General features: G+C 47.1%; 2 protein-coding genes across 2 annotated transcripts in view; both read left to right on the top strand.

Moving 5' to 3' along the window:
- Nucleotides 1-1403, top strand: part of LOC130123760 (cathepsin Z) — an 8392-nt gene extending 6989 nt beyond the window's left edge. Inside the window, exon 6 of the mRNA XM_056293046.1 lies at nucleotides 1202-1403. Within this exon, the coding sequence (XP_056149021.1) occupies nucleotides 1202-1315 (114 nt within the window). The 3' untranslated portion in view covers nucleotides 1316-1403. The remainder of the gene's footprint in view (nucleotides 1-1201) is intronic.
- Nucleotides 1404-9832: 8429 nt separating this feature from the next.
- Nucleotides 9833-16773, top strand: mppe1 (metallophosphoesterase 1). The gene is made up of 9 exons (XM_056293614.1): nucleotides 9833-10300; nucleotides 10481-10589; nucleotides 10694-10797; nucleotides 11676-11756; nucleotides 12893-13001; nucleotides 13264-13344; nucleotides 13897-14019; nucleotides 14246-14386; nucleotides 15558-16773. The coding sequence occupies exons 1-9, from the start codon at nucleotides 10020-10022 to the stop codon at nucleotides 15741-15743; spliced, it is 1215 nt and encodes a 404-aa protein (XP_056149589.1). The 5' UTR covers nucleotides 9833-10019; the 3' UTR covers nucleotides 15744-16773.
- Nucleotides 16774-17103: the final 330 nt, after the last annotated feature.

Raw genomic sequence — 17103 nt, 5'->3', positions numbered from 1 at the left:
TCAAACTTTGCTTTCGTCAAAGAATCCTCCATTTGCAGCAATTACAGCATTGCAGACCTTTGGCATTCTAGCTGTTAATTTGTTGAGGTAATCTGGAGAAATTGCACCCCACGCTTCCAGAAGCAGCTCCCACAAGTTGGATTGGTTGGATGGGCACTTCTTTGAGCAGATTGAGTTTCTGGAGCATCACATTTGTGGGGTCAATTAAACGCTCAAAATGGCCAGAAAAAGAGAACTTTCATCTGAAACTCGACAGTCTATTCTTGTTCTTAGAAATGAAGGCTATTCCATGCGAGAAATTGCTAAGAAATTGAAGATTTCCTACACCGGTGTGTACTACTCCCTTCAGAGGACAGCACAAACAGGCTCTAACCAGAGTAGAAAAAGAAGTGGGAGGCCGCGTTGCACAACTGAGCAAGAAGATAAGTACATTAGAGTCTCTAGTTTGAGAAACAGACGCCTCACAGGTCCCCAACTGGCATCTTCATTAAATAGTACCTGTTAGAGCCTGTTTGTGCTGTCCTCTGAAGGGAGTAGTACACACCGGTGTAGGAAATCTTCAATTTCTTAGCAATTTCTCGCATGGAATAGCCTTCATTTCTAAGAACAAGAATAGACTGTCAAGTTTCAGATGAAAGTTCTCTTTTTCTGGCCATTTTGAGCGTTTAATTGACCCCACAAATGTGATGCTCCAGAAACTCAATCTGCTCAAAGAAGTGCCCATCCAACCAATCCAACTTGTGGGAGCTGCTTCTGGAAGCGTGGGGTGCAATTTCTCCAGATTACCTCAACAAATTAACAGCTAGAATGCCAAAGGTCTGCAATGCTGTAATTGCTGCAAATGGAGGATTCTTTGACGAAAGCAAAGTTTGATGTAAAAAAAATCTTATTTCAAATACAAATCATTATTTCTAACCTTGTCAATGTCTTGACTCTATTTTCTATTCATTTCACAACATATGGTGGTGAATAAGTGTGACTTTTCATGGAAAACACGAAATTGTTTGGGTGATCCCAAACTTTTGAACGGTAGTGTATATGTATATATATATATATATATATATATATATATATATATATATATATATATATATATGCATAATCTGCTTATTCATTCAGCAGTAGTCAACTGACTGTCTTACACTGACTGTCTTGCGGATACTGTTTAAGTAATGTTTGTCTGTCTGTCTGTTTTTTTCAGGGGGAACATGGTTGGGCAAGAATAGTCACAAGTGCCTATAAGGGAGGAAAGGGCAACTGGTACAACCTGGCTATTGAGAAAAGCTGTGCATATGGAGATCCCATCGTCCCGTAGGAGGGTCATTCATCACACCGAGATAGTGTCAGCACAGCCGGTGATCACGTGGAAGTAAGGGGTTGAGGTCCAAAGGAGTTGAATCAAGTGCAGCTGGACTTGGTATATATCCGTGAAGACGTTTCGCCTCTCATCCAAGAGGCTTCCTCGGTTCGTACCTTTCTGACTAGACCAAGCTAGTCTGACTGGCTGGTGATGAGACTCGGCATTTATCCTCTAGGAGTCGTTGTCAGAGCTATTGATATGCATGGCTCTTTGTGTCCCGATGTTTACGAATCAATCAGCCATCAATAGCTCCGATAACGACGGGCGCGGCCAAACACCGGTACACAAAAGAGCCACTCATATCTTTGGCTCTGTTAGCGTTGGTAAACATCAGGACACAAAGAGCCACACATATCAATAGCTCTGACAACGACTCCTAGAGGATAAATATCTGAGTCTCATCACCAGCCAGTCAGACTAGCTTGGTCTAGTCAGAAAGGCACGAACTGAGGAAGCCTCTTGGATGAGAGGCGAAACGTCTTCACGGATATATAACCAAGTCCAGTTGCACTTGATTCAACTCCTTTGGATAACCACGACCTGGATGAATGAGAACATTCACAGACAGACACAAAGTGGTGCAATATTTGCAAGTGCGCTTGTCTTCATTTGATATTATTAATATTAAGTGTGTGTGGGGGGAGGGGGGGTCGTTAGGCCAGATGGTTAATTTCGTATTTGCATTTCTTTAGCTTTTGTGCAGGATACTTCTCCAGCTGTGGGGCGGCGGGGGGGGGGGGTCACTTCAGCTTACTGAATGCAAAGGAAACCCTGCTTTGTGTTATAAGTGAATAGGACGTTGTTGTTGTCCCCCGCCCCCCCCCCCCAAGTTTCAAAGGGGAACACTACTTATATCCAGCTGAGAGGGTCAGATGGCTTTAAACCCTCTCCTCTGGAGCTTTATGAGTCCCCTCACTGCCTTAAGTCTGAATCCTGACAGAGCCCCCTCCCCCCGTCCGGTCTTACTACTCTGATCCCAGGACTGGATGGACTGTCCATTCTCCTTCCAGCAAAAGAAGAAGAAAAAAAGATCTGATAAAGTCGCACACAGTGTGGAAACCAAACCAGGTCGAAATCTACAACAGTTATTCTGAATTTCCCACAAAGTTATTATTATCCGTTAAACAACTGGAGCCACACCAGACATTGACGTGGCATCAGAGGGAGTCATCTTCTCTCTTGGATTTACGGATATGGAGATATATGACGTCCATCTTAAATGATTTGATGTAGGTTTTGTGTTTTTAACAGAATCCTGGATACAGTCCAGGATTCTGTTAAAAGTCATGGTCATTCTGTTAAGAGTCATGGTGGTGGGCTCGTTGTTGTCTGTAGGAAGCATTTCAAATGTAAACTAATGAGCTTGTGGTGCTCATGTTTAAACCTGGTGGCCCACAGCCGGTCATTTTCGCTGTGATTTATCGCCCTCCCAAACCAGCCAGTTAAATTTTTGATGGAGCTCCCTGAATGTTTGTCCCGTCTTGCTTTATGAGAGAATTTGATTTATGATTTATAAGAGAATGTTTCTTGGTGATGATTTTAATATTCACGTTGATGGGTCTTCTAATGTCCTTGCTACTGATTCTTTTAAATATCATTAGATCTTTTAACTTACAAAACACATGTCTGGCCTAACTCACAACCATGGCCACACTCTAAATCTAGACTTTATTCGGTCTGGGTCTGAGGACATCATCTGTGGAGATCCCTGATGTGTTTGTATCTGACCACAGATGTATTGTTTCTACTGTGAATTATCACAGGCTGCTACTATCTTATGCCGCTCTGAGCACACTCATGTCTTTACTGAGCATCGTGCCTCTAAATGCACTCCCCTGTTTAATTCCCATGACAGTGTGTTTCCTCCCTTCTCCTGCACCAGTGACTTGAAATGCAGAAAAGCAGAAGAAATCAGGTCGCCAGGTCCACGTTGTGGCTGTGAAGGAGTTATAACTCCTTTATGATAGGATGGTGAAAGATGCAGAAACTTGCTACTTTCCTGAACTTGTCGATCAGTTAGGAAGCCCAGCCTCTACTTGTGCCTCTCCTTATTATGAAAAGTTTTTATTGCACTTTGTTGGAAAGGTGGAGGCAGTAAGGCTTCGTATCACCCGCAATCCTACCTTCTTAGATGTTGGCCACCTGCACCGGGATACTTTGAGCTATTTTTCCACTATTACTCTGCCTGAACTTCTAGAAATCATATCTCATTTGAGAATGTCCTCCAGCCCTCTTGAATTCCTGCTAAGTTTTTCTCTGAAGTAATGGAAAGTATTGGGTCCCATTTGCTTTCTGTTTTGAACATCTCGCTTACTGGTTGTGTCCCAGGTTACTTTAAAACTGCTTGTGTCCAACCAGTCCTAAAGAAACCTGGGCTTAATCCTACCCTCCTAGATAACTATCTTCTGGTTTCTAAACTGCCTTTTATTTCTGAGATTCTTGAAAATTTTGTTTCTAAGCAGCTTCTTGCTGCTGCGGAAGACCATAGTATCTTTGAAAAGTTTCGATCAGGTTTCCATCAGTACCACAGCGCTGAGACAGCCCTTATCAAAGTCACTAACAATAATGGATTACATTTATATGGCGATTTATCTAGACACCCAAAGCCCTTCACAGAGAAGGGGGGAGGGAAACTCACCTCAACCACCACCACTGTGTAACAGCCACCTGGGTGATCCATGGGAGCAATTTTGCATCACAATAGTCACCACACATCAGATTGAGGTGGAGAGGGGGTAATCATTAAGCAAATTACATGGGGGGGATGGTTAGGTGGACAGATGAATACTGACAGCCATGTGTTCAATTCTCATGTTGCTTGACTTAAGTGCACCCTTCAACACAATTGATCATGGCATTCCTAGACCGGTGCACTGGGTGGGCATATCTGGTTCTGTATTAGACTGGTTCTCATCATATTTGTCAAATGGGAAGTTTTGTGTCTCTGTTAACATTTTCCATGTCGTCGTTTTCTCATATCAAGTACGGTGTGCCTCACGGCTCAATTCTAGGACCAATTTGGTTCTCTCTCCCCTTGGGTGATGTCATCTGTAGACATTGTATTTCTTTTCATTATTATGCAAGATGACGCACAGCTGTGCCTCCCTGTCAGCCCACTGACCTCAGTATGCTGACTCTCTACAGATTGTCTGATTGATATAAGAAACTGGATGTCGATAAATTTTCTTCAGCTCAATTCTAATGAAACAGAAATCCTTGTTATTGGGTCCCAGCATATCACAAAACAAATACTGCCACCTACTGGTTACCTGTCACAACGAAGCAAGGCTATTGCAAGAAGACTTGGTGTCTTGTTTGAAAGCAATTTATGGTTTGAGCAACATATCACAAACCTTGTCCAACCATACACTACCGTTCAAAAGTTTGGGATCACCCAAACAATTTCGTGTTTTCCATGAAAAGTCACACTTATTCACCACCATATGTTGTGAAATGAATAGAAAATAGAGTCAAGACATTGACAAGGTTAGAAATAATGATTTGTATTTGAAATAAGATTTTTTTTACATCAAACTTTGCTTTCGTCAAAGAATCCTCCATTTGCAGCAATTACAGCATTGCAGACCTTTGGCATTCTAGCTGTTAATTTGTTGAGGTAATCTGGAGAAATTGCACCCCACGCTTCCAGAAGCAGCTCCCACAAGTTGGATTGGTTGGATGGGCACTTCTTTGAGCAGATTGAGTTTCTGGAGCATCACATTTGTGGGGTCAATTAAACGCTCAAAATGGCCAGAAAAAGAGAACTTTCATCTGAAACTCGACAGTCTATTCTTGTTCTTAGAAATGAAGGCTATTCCATGCGAGAAATTGCTAAGAAATTGAAGATTTCCTACACCGGTGTGTACTACTCCCTTCAGAGGACAGCACAAACAGGCTCTAACCAGAGTAGAAAAAGAAGTGGGAGGCCGCGTTGCACAACTGAGCAAGAAGATAAGTACATTAGAGTCTCTAGTTTGAGAAACAGACGCCTCACAGGTCCCCAACTGGCATCTTCATTAAATAGTACCTGTTAGAGCCTGTTTGTGCTGTCCTCTGAAGGGAGTAGTACACACCGGTGTAGGAAATCTTCAATTTCTTAGCAATTTCTCGCATGGAATAGCCTTCATTTCTAAGAACAAGAATAGACTGTCGAGTTTCAGATGAAAGTTCTCTTTTTCTGGCCATTTTGAGCGTTTAATTGACCCCACAAATGTGATGCTCCAGAAACTCAATCTGCTCAAAGAAGTGCCCATCCAACCAATCCAACTTGTGGGAGCTGCTTCTGGAAGCGTGGGGTGCAATTTCTCCAGATTACCTCAACAAATTAACAGCTAGAATGCCAAAGGTCTGCAATGCTGTAATTGCTGCAAATGGAGGATTCTTTGACGAAAGCAAAGTTTGATGTAAAAAAAATCTTATTTCAAATACAAATCATTATTTCTAACCTTGTCAATGTCTTGACTCTATTTTCTATTCATTTCACAACATATGGTGGTGAATAAGTGTGACTTTTCATGGAAAACACAAAATTGTTTGGGTGATCCCAAACTTTTGAACGGTAGTGTATGTTTTTACCACCTCAGGAATGTTTCATAAATAAGATTCATTTTAAATTTCAGTGATGCAGAAACTTGTACATTCTTTTATCTCCTGGCGCCTAGGTTATTGCACAAACCCTTTCTCTTGACTTAATCAAATAACTCTGAAATGACTACAGACAGTATAGAAGTCAGCTGCCAGGCTTTTAACCAGTACTAGGAGGCACGACCACATCACACCTGTGTTAGCCTCTTTACACTGGCTCCCTGTTTGTTTTAGGATTGGTTTTAAGATCTTATTGAGCACCTTTAAGGCTCTTCATGACCTGGCTCCTCGTTATATTTTAGATCTTTTTATGAAATTTCTGTAGTTTGAGGTCTTGTGTCTCTTCCTGTCCTGACTTTACCTTAGCTGCCTGCTTATTTTACCTGATTTCATGATTTTAATTTCATGTTTATAATGTTTAATTTTGCACCCTTTGTGTTTATAATGTGTTTATTTTTATGGATTTTAGTTCATTTTAATCTCATGTATTTTAAATGTGTTCTGTTTTTATTGTAAAGCAAACTGTGTTTGGAACGTTGCTTTATAAATAAAGTTTATTATCATTGTTATTGTGGTTACGCAATTTACAGAATACAACATTGAAAGAAGTTAACAGAATTATAACGGAATTATAAAATATGAAGAACACGAGGGGTGGTGCAGTGGTTAGTGCGGTCGCCTCACAGCGAGAAGGTCCTGGGTTCGAGCCCCGGGGTAGTCCAACCTTAGGGGTCATCCCGGGTCATCCTCTGTGTGGAATTTGCATGTTCTCTGCATGTGTGTGTGTGGGCCCTGTGATGGCCTGGCGGCCTGTCCAGGGTGTCTCGCCGCCCAATGACTGCTGGGATAGGCTCCAGCATCCCTGAGAGCAGGATAAGCGGTTTGGATGATGGATGGATGGAATTATTATTATTATATGTTGGTTGGCACATCAGATGAATTGTGAGCATGAGATGTGCTTCCCTTTTAATCCGTATTTGGAGCCATCTGCTCTCGAGGACCCGCGTCACTGTCAGAATGCATGACTTGTTTTTTCTTTTTTTCAGCAACCTCCTAATTTCCATCTGGTCAGTCGGGATTGAGTTTTATCCGTATGCGGTGTCCGCAGTTTCTCTGCGCCGTGGGCAGTCTGCAGGGCGGTGAGCAGACCTGAGCAGTTACTGCGTGTGGCAGTAAGCGTGACGCACTATTACAACCACCCGGGGACACTCTTGTTCATTTTTCCCAATAGATTTTTCTCACAAATCTTATCAATTAAATCTCCACATTTGCTCTCATTCCCAACAAGGGCTGTTAACACAGGTGGCCCTCTGCTAATAGGATTGCCGCCCCTAATCGGTTAATCTGCTTTGTTCCTGCGTTACTGCCCCCCCCCCACCTCTGACACCGCCAGTGCAGACTGTAGGAACTCTAACATCGCACAGTCTCACAGACAAACCGGTGTGTCTCTGTGAGTCGTTGAGGATAGTCCGGATTTGACACGCTACATGTAGGCCTGCAGTACTCGCCCAGGCCAGGAATGTTACTGACTGACTGACTGACAACCGCCTGAAGCCCTTCTGGTAGTCCCCTCTTCTCCTGACAGTGTTGACAACCACTCGAGGAAGACGCACACACACATTCACATACGCACACACAAACACTTTGCGGTATACGCTTCACACTGTTGTTCAAACAACACACACCGACATGTTGATTTTTCTATACTTGTGAGGGCCGTTACTGACTACTTTCACCCTCAAGCCCCCAACCTTGACCACCGATGCAGCACCACACTCTAGAAAAGACCCCCAACCTTAACCACCAGTGCAGCACCACGCTGTAGAAAAGACCCCCAACCTTAACCACCGGTGCAGCACCACACTCTAGAAGAGACCCCCAACCTTGACCGCCAGTGCAGCACCACACTCTAGAAAAGACCCCCAACCTTGTCGCCGGCGCAGCACCACATTCTAGAAAATACCCCCAACCTTGACCGCCAGCGCAGCACCACACTCTAGAAAAGACCCCCAACCTTGACACCGGCGCGGCACCACACTCTAGAAAAGACCCCCAACCTTGACCGCCACTGCAGCACCACACTCTAGAAAAGACCCCCAACCTTGACCGCCACTGCAGCACCAAATTCTAGAAAAGACCCCCAACCTTGACCGCCAGTGCAGCACCGCACTCTAGAAAAGACCCCCAACCTGAACCGCCAGTGCAGCGCCACACTCTAGAAAAGACCCCCAACCTTGACACCGGCGCAGCACCACGCTCTAGAAAAGAGCCCCAACCTTGACCGCCACTGCAGCACCACATTCTAGAAAATACCCCCAACCTTGACCGCCAGCGCAGCACCACACTCTAGAAAAGACCCCCAACCTTGACACCGGCGCGGCACCACACTCTAAAAAAGACCCCCAACCTTGACCGCCACTGCAGCACCACACTCTAGAAAAGACCCCCAACCTTAACCGCCGGTGCAGCACCACACTCTAGAAAAGACCCCCAACCTTAACCGCCGGTGCAGCACCACACTCTAGAAAAGACCCCCAACCTTGACCGCCACTGCAGCACCAAATTCTAGAAAAGACCCCCAACCTTGACCGCCAGCGCAGCACCACACTCTAGAAAAGACCCCCAACCTTGACCTCCAGCGCAGCACCACGCTCTAGAAAAGACATGTTGATACTTACAAACCAGCACGAACTCTCAGGTCCGATGGTAGCGGTATTTTCACCGTCCCTCTTGCTAGGTCTAGACCAGGGGAGGCTGTGTTTTCTATTTACGCCCCAAGTAGATGGTGCGCCCCGCCTGAGGACCTGAGAGAGGTCCCCCACACTGGACACATTTAAACGCAGGCTAAAAACCTTACTTTTTTTTAAAAACAGCCTTTCTAAGTGTGTGTGTGAGTGTGTTTTATATATTTTGTTATTTTTGTACATATTCTGCTCGGATTGTTGTTACTTTTAATTAATTAATCAGTGTTTATGGCACTTATTTACTTTACTAACTCGGTTTTAAACTTGTCTGTACTTTTTAATTTGTGAGGGGGGATTTTATTGTTTTATTGTGTGAAACAGTTTGTGTTACCGTTTTTGTATGAAAAGTGCTATACAAATAAAGTCTGATTGATTGATTGACTGATTGATTGATCAGAATTTACATGCCTGAATTTGAACCTAATCCTAATTTCAAACCTTCTCCCTAAACCTGGCCCTGAGATAGATAGATAGATAGATAGATAGATAGATAGATAGATAGATAGATAGATAGATAGATAGATAGATAGATAGATAGATAGATAGATAGATAGATAGATAGATGGATGGATAGATAGATAGATAGATAGATAGATAGATAGATAGATAGATAGATAGATAGATAGATAGATAGATAGATAGATAGATAGATAGATAGATAGATAGATAGATAGATAGATAGATAGATAGATAGATAGATAGATAGATAGATAGATAGATAGATAGATGGATGGATGGATGGATGGCTGGATAGAGAGAGAGAGAGAGAGAGAGAGAGAGAGAGAGAGAGAGAGAGAGAGAGAGAGAGAGAGAGAGAGAGACGGATAGACGGATGGATGGATGGATGGATAGATTTATTAGCCACACGACAAAGGCCGGTGGAATTTGTTGTTGGTACACTTTACACTACATACATACATACAACACACGCACACGTGTTGTTTCAAGCCGTTATGTAAATGACACACATGCACACACGCACGCACGGACGCGCGCATGCATGCATGCACGCACGCTGGCCGTCAACATCCGCCACCACGCGCCCGCCCGCCCGCCCGCGATGAAGCGAGAAGAAAGCGCTTATTGTGAAACCGCTGGTGTCTCCGAGCTCAGACGGCCGCGGACGGAGGACGGTGGGCGGACGCGTCCCTCTCGCACGAGACCGGGTCAGGGTGTCTTTGGCCGCCTTGTTCGGGGTCGCTGTTGTTGTCGCCGTCGCCGAAGCGAAAGCTGAGCATCACGCCGGCGCGGAGCCACAGCTGGGGTCTGGAGGAGAAGATGCCTCATGAGCCGCTCCATCATCGTCAGCGCGCCGGCTCAGGGCACCCCGGATGCCGCGTGACTCAGAGATGCCGAGGCGCCGCAGCGCCAGGTGGACCGCGGCGTCGGCGCTGCTAGCCGCCGCCGTAGGCGGCGTTTTCTTCTTCTGCGAGTATCTCATCTATTTCCCGGCCATCCTCAAGTGCGCGTGGCCGGCGAGCGGCGGGGCGCGCGGCGGCGGCGAGGCCGTCGACGGCCCGCCGGCGGCTTCGGCGGCTCTCCGCGCCATGGTGCTGTCGGACACGCACCTCCTCGGAGCCGTCGGGGGGCACTGGTTCGACAAACTGAGAAGGTATTTATTCATTTGTTTTTAATTATTCATCTATTTATGGGGAGGGGGGGGGGGGGGAGAGAGAAGCGGTCTGCGCGTATCTACCGCTGGATGAACTGTGGCGGGATGATGTGACGGGTAAACGACAGCGGAGTTTGACAGACGTGTCCGACCCCCCCCCCCCCACACACACACACACAGGGAATGGCAGATGGAGAGGGCTTTCCAGACCGCGGTGTGGCTGCTGAGGCCGGAGGTGGTCTTCATCCTGGGGGACATCTTCGACGAGGGGAAGTGGAGCTCTCCGACGGTACGCTGCGCTCCTCCGTCTCGCTAATAACAGTGATAATAACAGCCAATGCATTGACGTGACGGGTCTGTGTGACGTGTGTGTGGCAACGCCACCCCTTGCAGGACTGGGAGGAGGACGTGCGCCGCTTCCACAAGATGTTCCGGCATTCCTCCGACACCGAACTGGTTGTTCTGGTTGGGAATCACGACATCGGTTTCCACTACGAGTAAGGTTCAAGGTTCTGCTTTGCCTGCCCTGTTGTCTCTCTTGTGATGAGTGTGCGTGTGTATGCGTGTGCGTGTGCGTGCGTGTGCGTGTGTGTGTGCCATAAACATCATGTTGTTCCTGATTGCAGCTCATATCTGCTTCTTCTTCTTCTTTCTTTTTCTTTTTTTTTTTTTTGCTGACAGTTGGCTTCACAACAGAAAATCTCGCTTGACACCTTTGGTTTACTTCCTCCTCCGGAAGTATCACTGAAACGAGTCAGCTGGGATTTCGTTGCGCGTGTCTATTTATACTATGGGGATTTATTTTGCATTTAGGTTTCGTTGAAATTTGGTGAGGGGTGTAAAATGGCACCACCACTTATGTAACACAATGGGGTGATGTACAGACACACACACACACACACGCACAAACACACACACACACACACACACACACACACACACACACACACACACACACACACACACACACACACACAGACGACACAGCAGGTTGTTTTAAGGAAATCAGCAACACTTTGTCGTCTCATTTGATGCACTTGCGTACATGAAATGAGACGACATGCCGTCTCCCCCAGCCCACAGCAGTGCAACACAACACAAAGACAAAAACACACCCAAAAACTACAGGGGACACACACCCCCAAACTAACACACACACCCAAACTAACACACATATCCAAACTAAACAAAAAATCCATCCATCCATCCATCCATCCATCCATTATCCAAGCCGCCTATCCTGCTCCTGTAAACAAAAGACGCGCATTGATTTGCAAACAACAAGGTAAACACGGTGAAAGGGACGTGGCGCTGCCTCCCCCCCCTGTCTTCCTCCCCCTGTCTTCCTCCCCCCTGTCTTCCTCCCCCTCCGCAGGATGGACTGGTTTAAGCTGCAGCGCTTCGAGAAGGTCTTCAACGCCACCTCCACCCGGATTGTCTCCAAGAAGGGAGTCAAGTGAGTAACTTTTGGCTCCGAGTCATCTGCTCTGACGGGGGGGAGGGGGATGGGGGGACTCGGGGGGGGGGGGGCGGGGGGTTCACACAACTTTGATCGTCTTGGTTTGTGCCAAAGTGCAGACGGGCAGGGATTGGGATTAAAGTTTGACAGGGTCCTCACCTGTAAAGGCTCAGCGTTTAACTTGCGAAGGGCAGTAAAGACAACGAGCTGTGTTCTACGCTCGACATGGCGCGGGTAGCTGTGGGTATTTGGCCGGTTTTTAGTTTTGTAACCGGTTATATTTTGCCCGGTGCGGGATTCGATACGGGGTGTACTGACCACAAGCCGACGTCACCAACCGCTCGACTAAAGGCTCAGACCCGTTAGCTAGGGGCTAACGTGTCTTATTAGTAGTTTACAGTCGTCACGCTCCCCGGAAGCGCGCCCTCGCGCTTTGTTCTTCCCGCGCTCCGAAGAGACTTCTGAGGATCTGCACACTTCCGGATCCCGCCGCTGCCACCAAAGTAACCGGGTATTTTCTTGCCCGGTGCGGGATTCGATATGGGGTGTACTGCATCACATGGCGACGTCCCTAACCGCTCGGCTAAAGGGTCAGACCCGTTAGCTAGGGGCTAACGTGTCTTATTAGTAGTTTACAGTTTTATTTTTTTATTTTATTTCATATAACACCCAGCCGGCGGCACGTGACCGTCCTTCAACGTTGAAATGTTGGTTGAAATAATGTCAGTTGTCGTGTCAACGTTGAAAAAAAGAAACCCCGTTATAACAGAAGTTATTAAGTGGTCATAAAGCGGTTATAGGAACAACGATTCGATTTGCGAAACTGAAACGAAATTCAGCCCTGATCCACGACCTGTGACTTGACGTTGAAATGCCGGTGTGGTGGAATTTTCCGACTCCCCCGCAGAATCTGACACCCCCTGACGTGAGGCTAACCATAACCTCTCTAACAGCCCCTCCCCATCGCTACTGTAACCCATACACCCCCCCCCCCCATCTCTAACCCTAACCGTAACCCGTTCACGCCAAGGGGGGGGTCAGATTCTGCGGGGTGTCGGAAAAGTCTGCAATACCGCCTGGGGAAGGTCAGGTCGTGTTTGGATGCGACGCTCCTCACTGTTGTCTCCCTGTAGCTTCGTACTGGTCAACAGCGTGGCCCTCCATGGCGACGGGTGTCCCATATGTCAGTCGGTGGAGAAGGAGCTGATCAAACTCTCCAGAGATCTCAACTGCTCTCTTCAGGTGTGTGTGCGTGCGTGTGTGCGTGTGCGTGCGTGTGTGTGTTAATCCTCTGCTACACGTGGCGCCCGTCCAGGTTTTTACACCCCCTCCACTAAGTCCCCTCATGTGACGAAAACAGTGGAAAAATATACAATTCTAAAAAAAAAAGAACCCCCCCCCCATCCTGTTATAAACCTGAACGTTGAGTGATGTTAGACGAGGCAGCATGTGACTGCAGACAGCTGACAAGGCAAACAGTGAACATGTTGTTTGGCCTTCCCAGAGTCCTCCACCCAGCGGCGGTGCGAAGGAAGGCTGTGCCGGCTCGCAGAGCTACCCCCCCACGCCGCCCATCATGCTGCAGGTATGTGAGCCGCTCACTGGCGGGCCTCTGGAGAGCTGGCCTCCACCCTTGCTCCATCCGCCGTACCGGTGTAGCCAGCACACCAGTATGGACTCGGTCTCGAGTCCGCGTTATAGGGCTCGGACTTTCACAAAATAACGACTCGTGACCAGGCAGGACTTTATCCACTTTTTTTTATTATTATTTACATTTTTCTTCTAAATAAATATGTAACTTCCCCTGAAGAGACCGATGAAGTGCGATCTAATTAGTTTCTTTTATTTCTGTCATAATAATGATTTTATTTATATAGCACTTGATGTATGTTAGTTTACTATTGATATATGGAGTTTTGGCCCCCGAGGGGGGTTCGCCGCCTTAAGGCGTTTGACTCGACTCGGACTCGGCGAGACTTGACCGGAAGTCAGAGTAAAGACGCGGCCATGACGACACGCCTCATTAAAAGCAGCGTGTTTACCTGCAACCACAGTTCAGAGACTGACGCGTTGTTTCTGTCGGACGTTAGAAACCGCCCTTCCTCACTGGCCCTCGCGGGCTGCTGCTGTCCTCCAGCACTATCCTCTGTACAGGGTGAGCGACGCCAGCTGCACCGGGCAAGACGCCGCGCCGCCCGAAGAGCGCCATCTGCTGTTCAGAGAGAAGTACGACGTGTTGTCTAAGGAGGCCTCCCAACGGGTGAGGATCAAAAAAGGAAATGGCACTGCCTTTACAATAACCCCCCCCCCACCCCCACCCCTTATTTTACAATATAGATTTCTTCTGAGCAGCATTACTCTAGAGACCAGACAGATGATTATGAAAGACGTGATGAAACGGGTGATGCAATGGAGTAAAAGCCTGTTTCCACCATTAATGCCGTGTTGCCCCCCCTCCTCCTCCACCCCCGACTCCACCGTCTCAGCTACTCCAGTGGTTTAAGCCCCGCCTCATTCTCAGTGGCCACACCCACAGCGGATGTGAGGTCCTCCATGACAGCAAATACCCGGAGGTCAGCGTGCCGTCGTTCAACTGGAGAAACCGCAACAACCCCAGCTTCATCCTGGTGAGACCGGTGTGTTGATGTGAAATGAGATGGGGGGCGGGGGGTGGGGTGGGCACACAGGGTATTAACAAGAGGAGTTTAGCTCAAGAAGAAAAAAAAAAAAAGATGGTGGGATTAACAGCCAAATTACAACACATTACATAGCGGTAAAAAAATATATATAATTCTGTGTCTGTGGGGGTTTCTGGTTTAAATCCCGGTCAGGCCTGGACTGACAACTGGAGGGTGGCTTGTATCAAGACCCTCGATATGACCAATTTACCATTGTGCCCATGGGCAAAGCACATTACCCAAACTGCCCTAGGTGCAGCTGACCTGCTCAACCGCATCGGCAGCAAAATCCCTCATTTCCATTATCAGCGAAGTGTAATCTAGTTTAATTACCCGGGTGACAAAATGATACCCCTTTAACTGATTGGAGAGGAGTAATCATAAACTTAAGAATGATTCTTTTTTTCCAAAATAGGTTAATCACGTTTTGGAGCAGAATTTTACATTCCTTGAGATTTAGTCCAAGTATCCATAGACCGTGGTCTTACTGTAAAGATCCCAGTGTTGATAACGGCACTAGTCAAGTGGCTGGATGATCGGTGCTCTGTAGACATGGTTCCCCTGAATGAGGGCCACATTAAATAATTCTGCTAATTGGTTGCGAAACAACCAAACGAACAATAAATCTGATGTTAAGGTAGAAATTACGTGTCACCCCCTTAACCCAAGTGCTGGCCTCGAACATCCCAGCAATGTGATGCACAGCCACGACTCGTTAAAACCGACAGGTCGTGCAACTTTATAGAGGAGGTCAGTGGATACCCAACACGTTTACAGACGTCTGCCACCCTCGACCTTTTCACAGGCATCGGTTTGCTGTGATCGTCGCATAGTTCGCTTCGGCAAGCGAAGCGAACTCGAGTGTTTGGCGGAAAGGGTGCCACAGGGCCTTCAAGACCACCAAAACACTCATCCTGTGTTTTTTATGAACGCAGAAATCTAGGGAGTGCGGGGCCATGAGTCATTTACTTTATATCGCTCGCTGACATTTAAGAGTCATATTTTGCTCAGGGTCAATATGAAATGCTACATCGAAATGCTCCGGCTCTCTTAACAGTGCCAAAGAACCGCCCTATCTGACCCACCCGGCTGACCACTGCTATCCATCCCTTGTTCCTAGGCGTCGTTCTCCAGTAGCAGCTACGCACTGTCCAAGTGCTTCCTGCCGGAGGAGAGCACGGTCATCTCTGTGTACTGCTCGGCGGGGGCCTGTCTCCTCTTCCTGCTCCTGGCCCACTGTCTGTGGATGAAGGGCCTGCTGCAGTGTTTAAGTCTTTGTCTATTAGGGAAGCACAAGTCTCTGTGAACGGCATTACCCATCCCACCGAGGACCTATCCCTTCAACGGACGTTTTGTAAATACTAGAATTTCAGGACTCGGAAATGTGGTGTTCCTCTACCAAATGGGCCAAAAACGTTTGTTCGTTTCCAACAGGATTTTATTGTGGAAATGTTGTCCTTGTGATACATGAAATTTATATTTTAGATGTTTTTAAGAAGGACTGAAACTTGTTTATTTGGTGGTGCTGGCAGTGATGTGGCTGCGACCACAGGCTGCTGAAGTGGGACAAATAGCTGCTGCAAATTCTTCCTGGCGTCCGTTTTATTGTACGTGGGATGTATTGAATTAGGGCAGTTCAGACAGACAGACAGACAGACAGACAGAGAGAGAGAGAGAGAGAGAGAGAGAGAGAGAGAGAGAGAGAGAGAGAGAGAGAGAGAGAGAGAGAGAGAGAGAGAGAGAGCCAGAGCCAGAGCCAGAGCCAGAGCCAGAGCCAGAGCCAGAGCCAGAGCCAGGTACTCGATTCGCTTTGACGTTCTTCCGTCGATTCCCCAACCAATTTCGGGAACGCCGGCCTCTGATTGGTTAACGTCCGGTAACGACAGCCTGTGATTGGTTAACTTGTAATCAGAGCGTTCGTTACACGGAAGTTTGATCTAAAGTCGGTTGGAAGAAGGCTCCACTTCGGCGGGCAGGGCACTCTGACCCCCCGATATATTTTCTTAGCAGGGGAAAACCTGACGTACCCCGTTTACATACAATCAAACAAATTAATTATATTTAGGAAACACTGTTTGTTCAGGGAGTGGCGGAGGGATTTAATGGCCGGAGTGAAATGTCTTTGTCGGTGGTTTAAGTCTCCTCGACCCGGCGGCCTCATCCGTCATCTGACGTAAGCACATTAGAACCAGCTGTTAATTATCGACTCTGTGTGAATTACAAGTCACTTTTCCTTTTAAACGAAACATATCTAACTATATTTATTGCTGACCGTGCCAAATGTTTGTGAGGGTTTTTTGCCAAGTCGTCGGGAAGTTTCTGGTAAACTGTATACAATAAAGCACAATTTGACGTCATTGAGTTTTAAAGGTGGCGCTATTTTCTTGTCCTCTTGTCGGGCGTGAGCGCCCCCCCCCCCGCGCGGCGGACAGGAACTCTCGCCTGCGGCCTCGTGAGAAAATCCAGTCAGATTTGGGGTTTCCGCGACCACTGAAGACGTGCGACTCCAGCTCGACGTCACACCCACGATCCAAAATTCACCTCTGAGACTGGATCAACACCATAGACAAGCGTGAAAAGCATTACCCGACTAGTAACCACGACTGACGCTTATAAGTTACATCCGTCAGGCCTGAACGTCACGAGGAGAAGAAAAAGACGCCCCG

This window comes from Lampris incognitus, chromosome 14 (genome assembly GCF_029633865.1).
Source record: "Lampris incognitus isolate fLamInc1 chromosome 14, fLamInc1.hap2, whole genome shotgun sequence".
NCBI classification, from domain to species: domain Eukaryota; kingdom Metazoa; phylum Chordata; class Actinopteri; order Lampriformes; family Lampridae; genus Lampris; species Lampris incognitus.
Note: the sequence above shows the minus strand (reverse complement) of the source record. Positions and strands in the feature narration are given on the sequence as shown.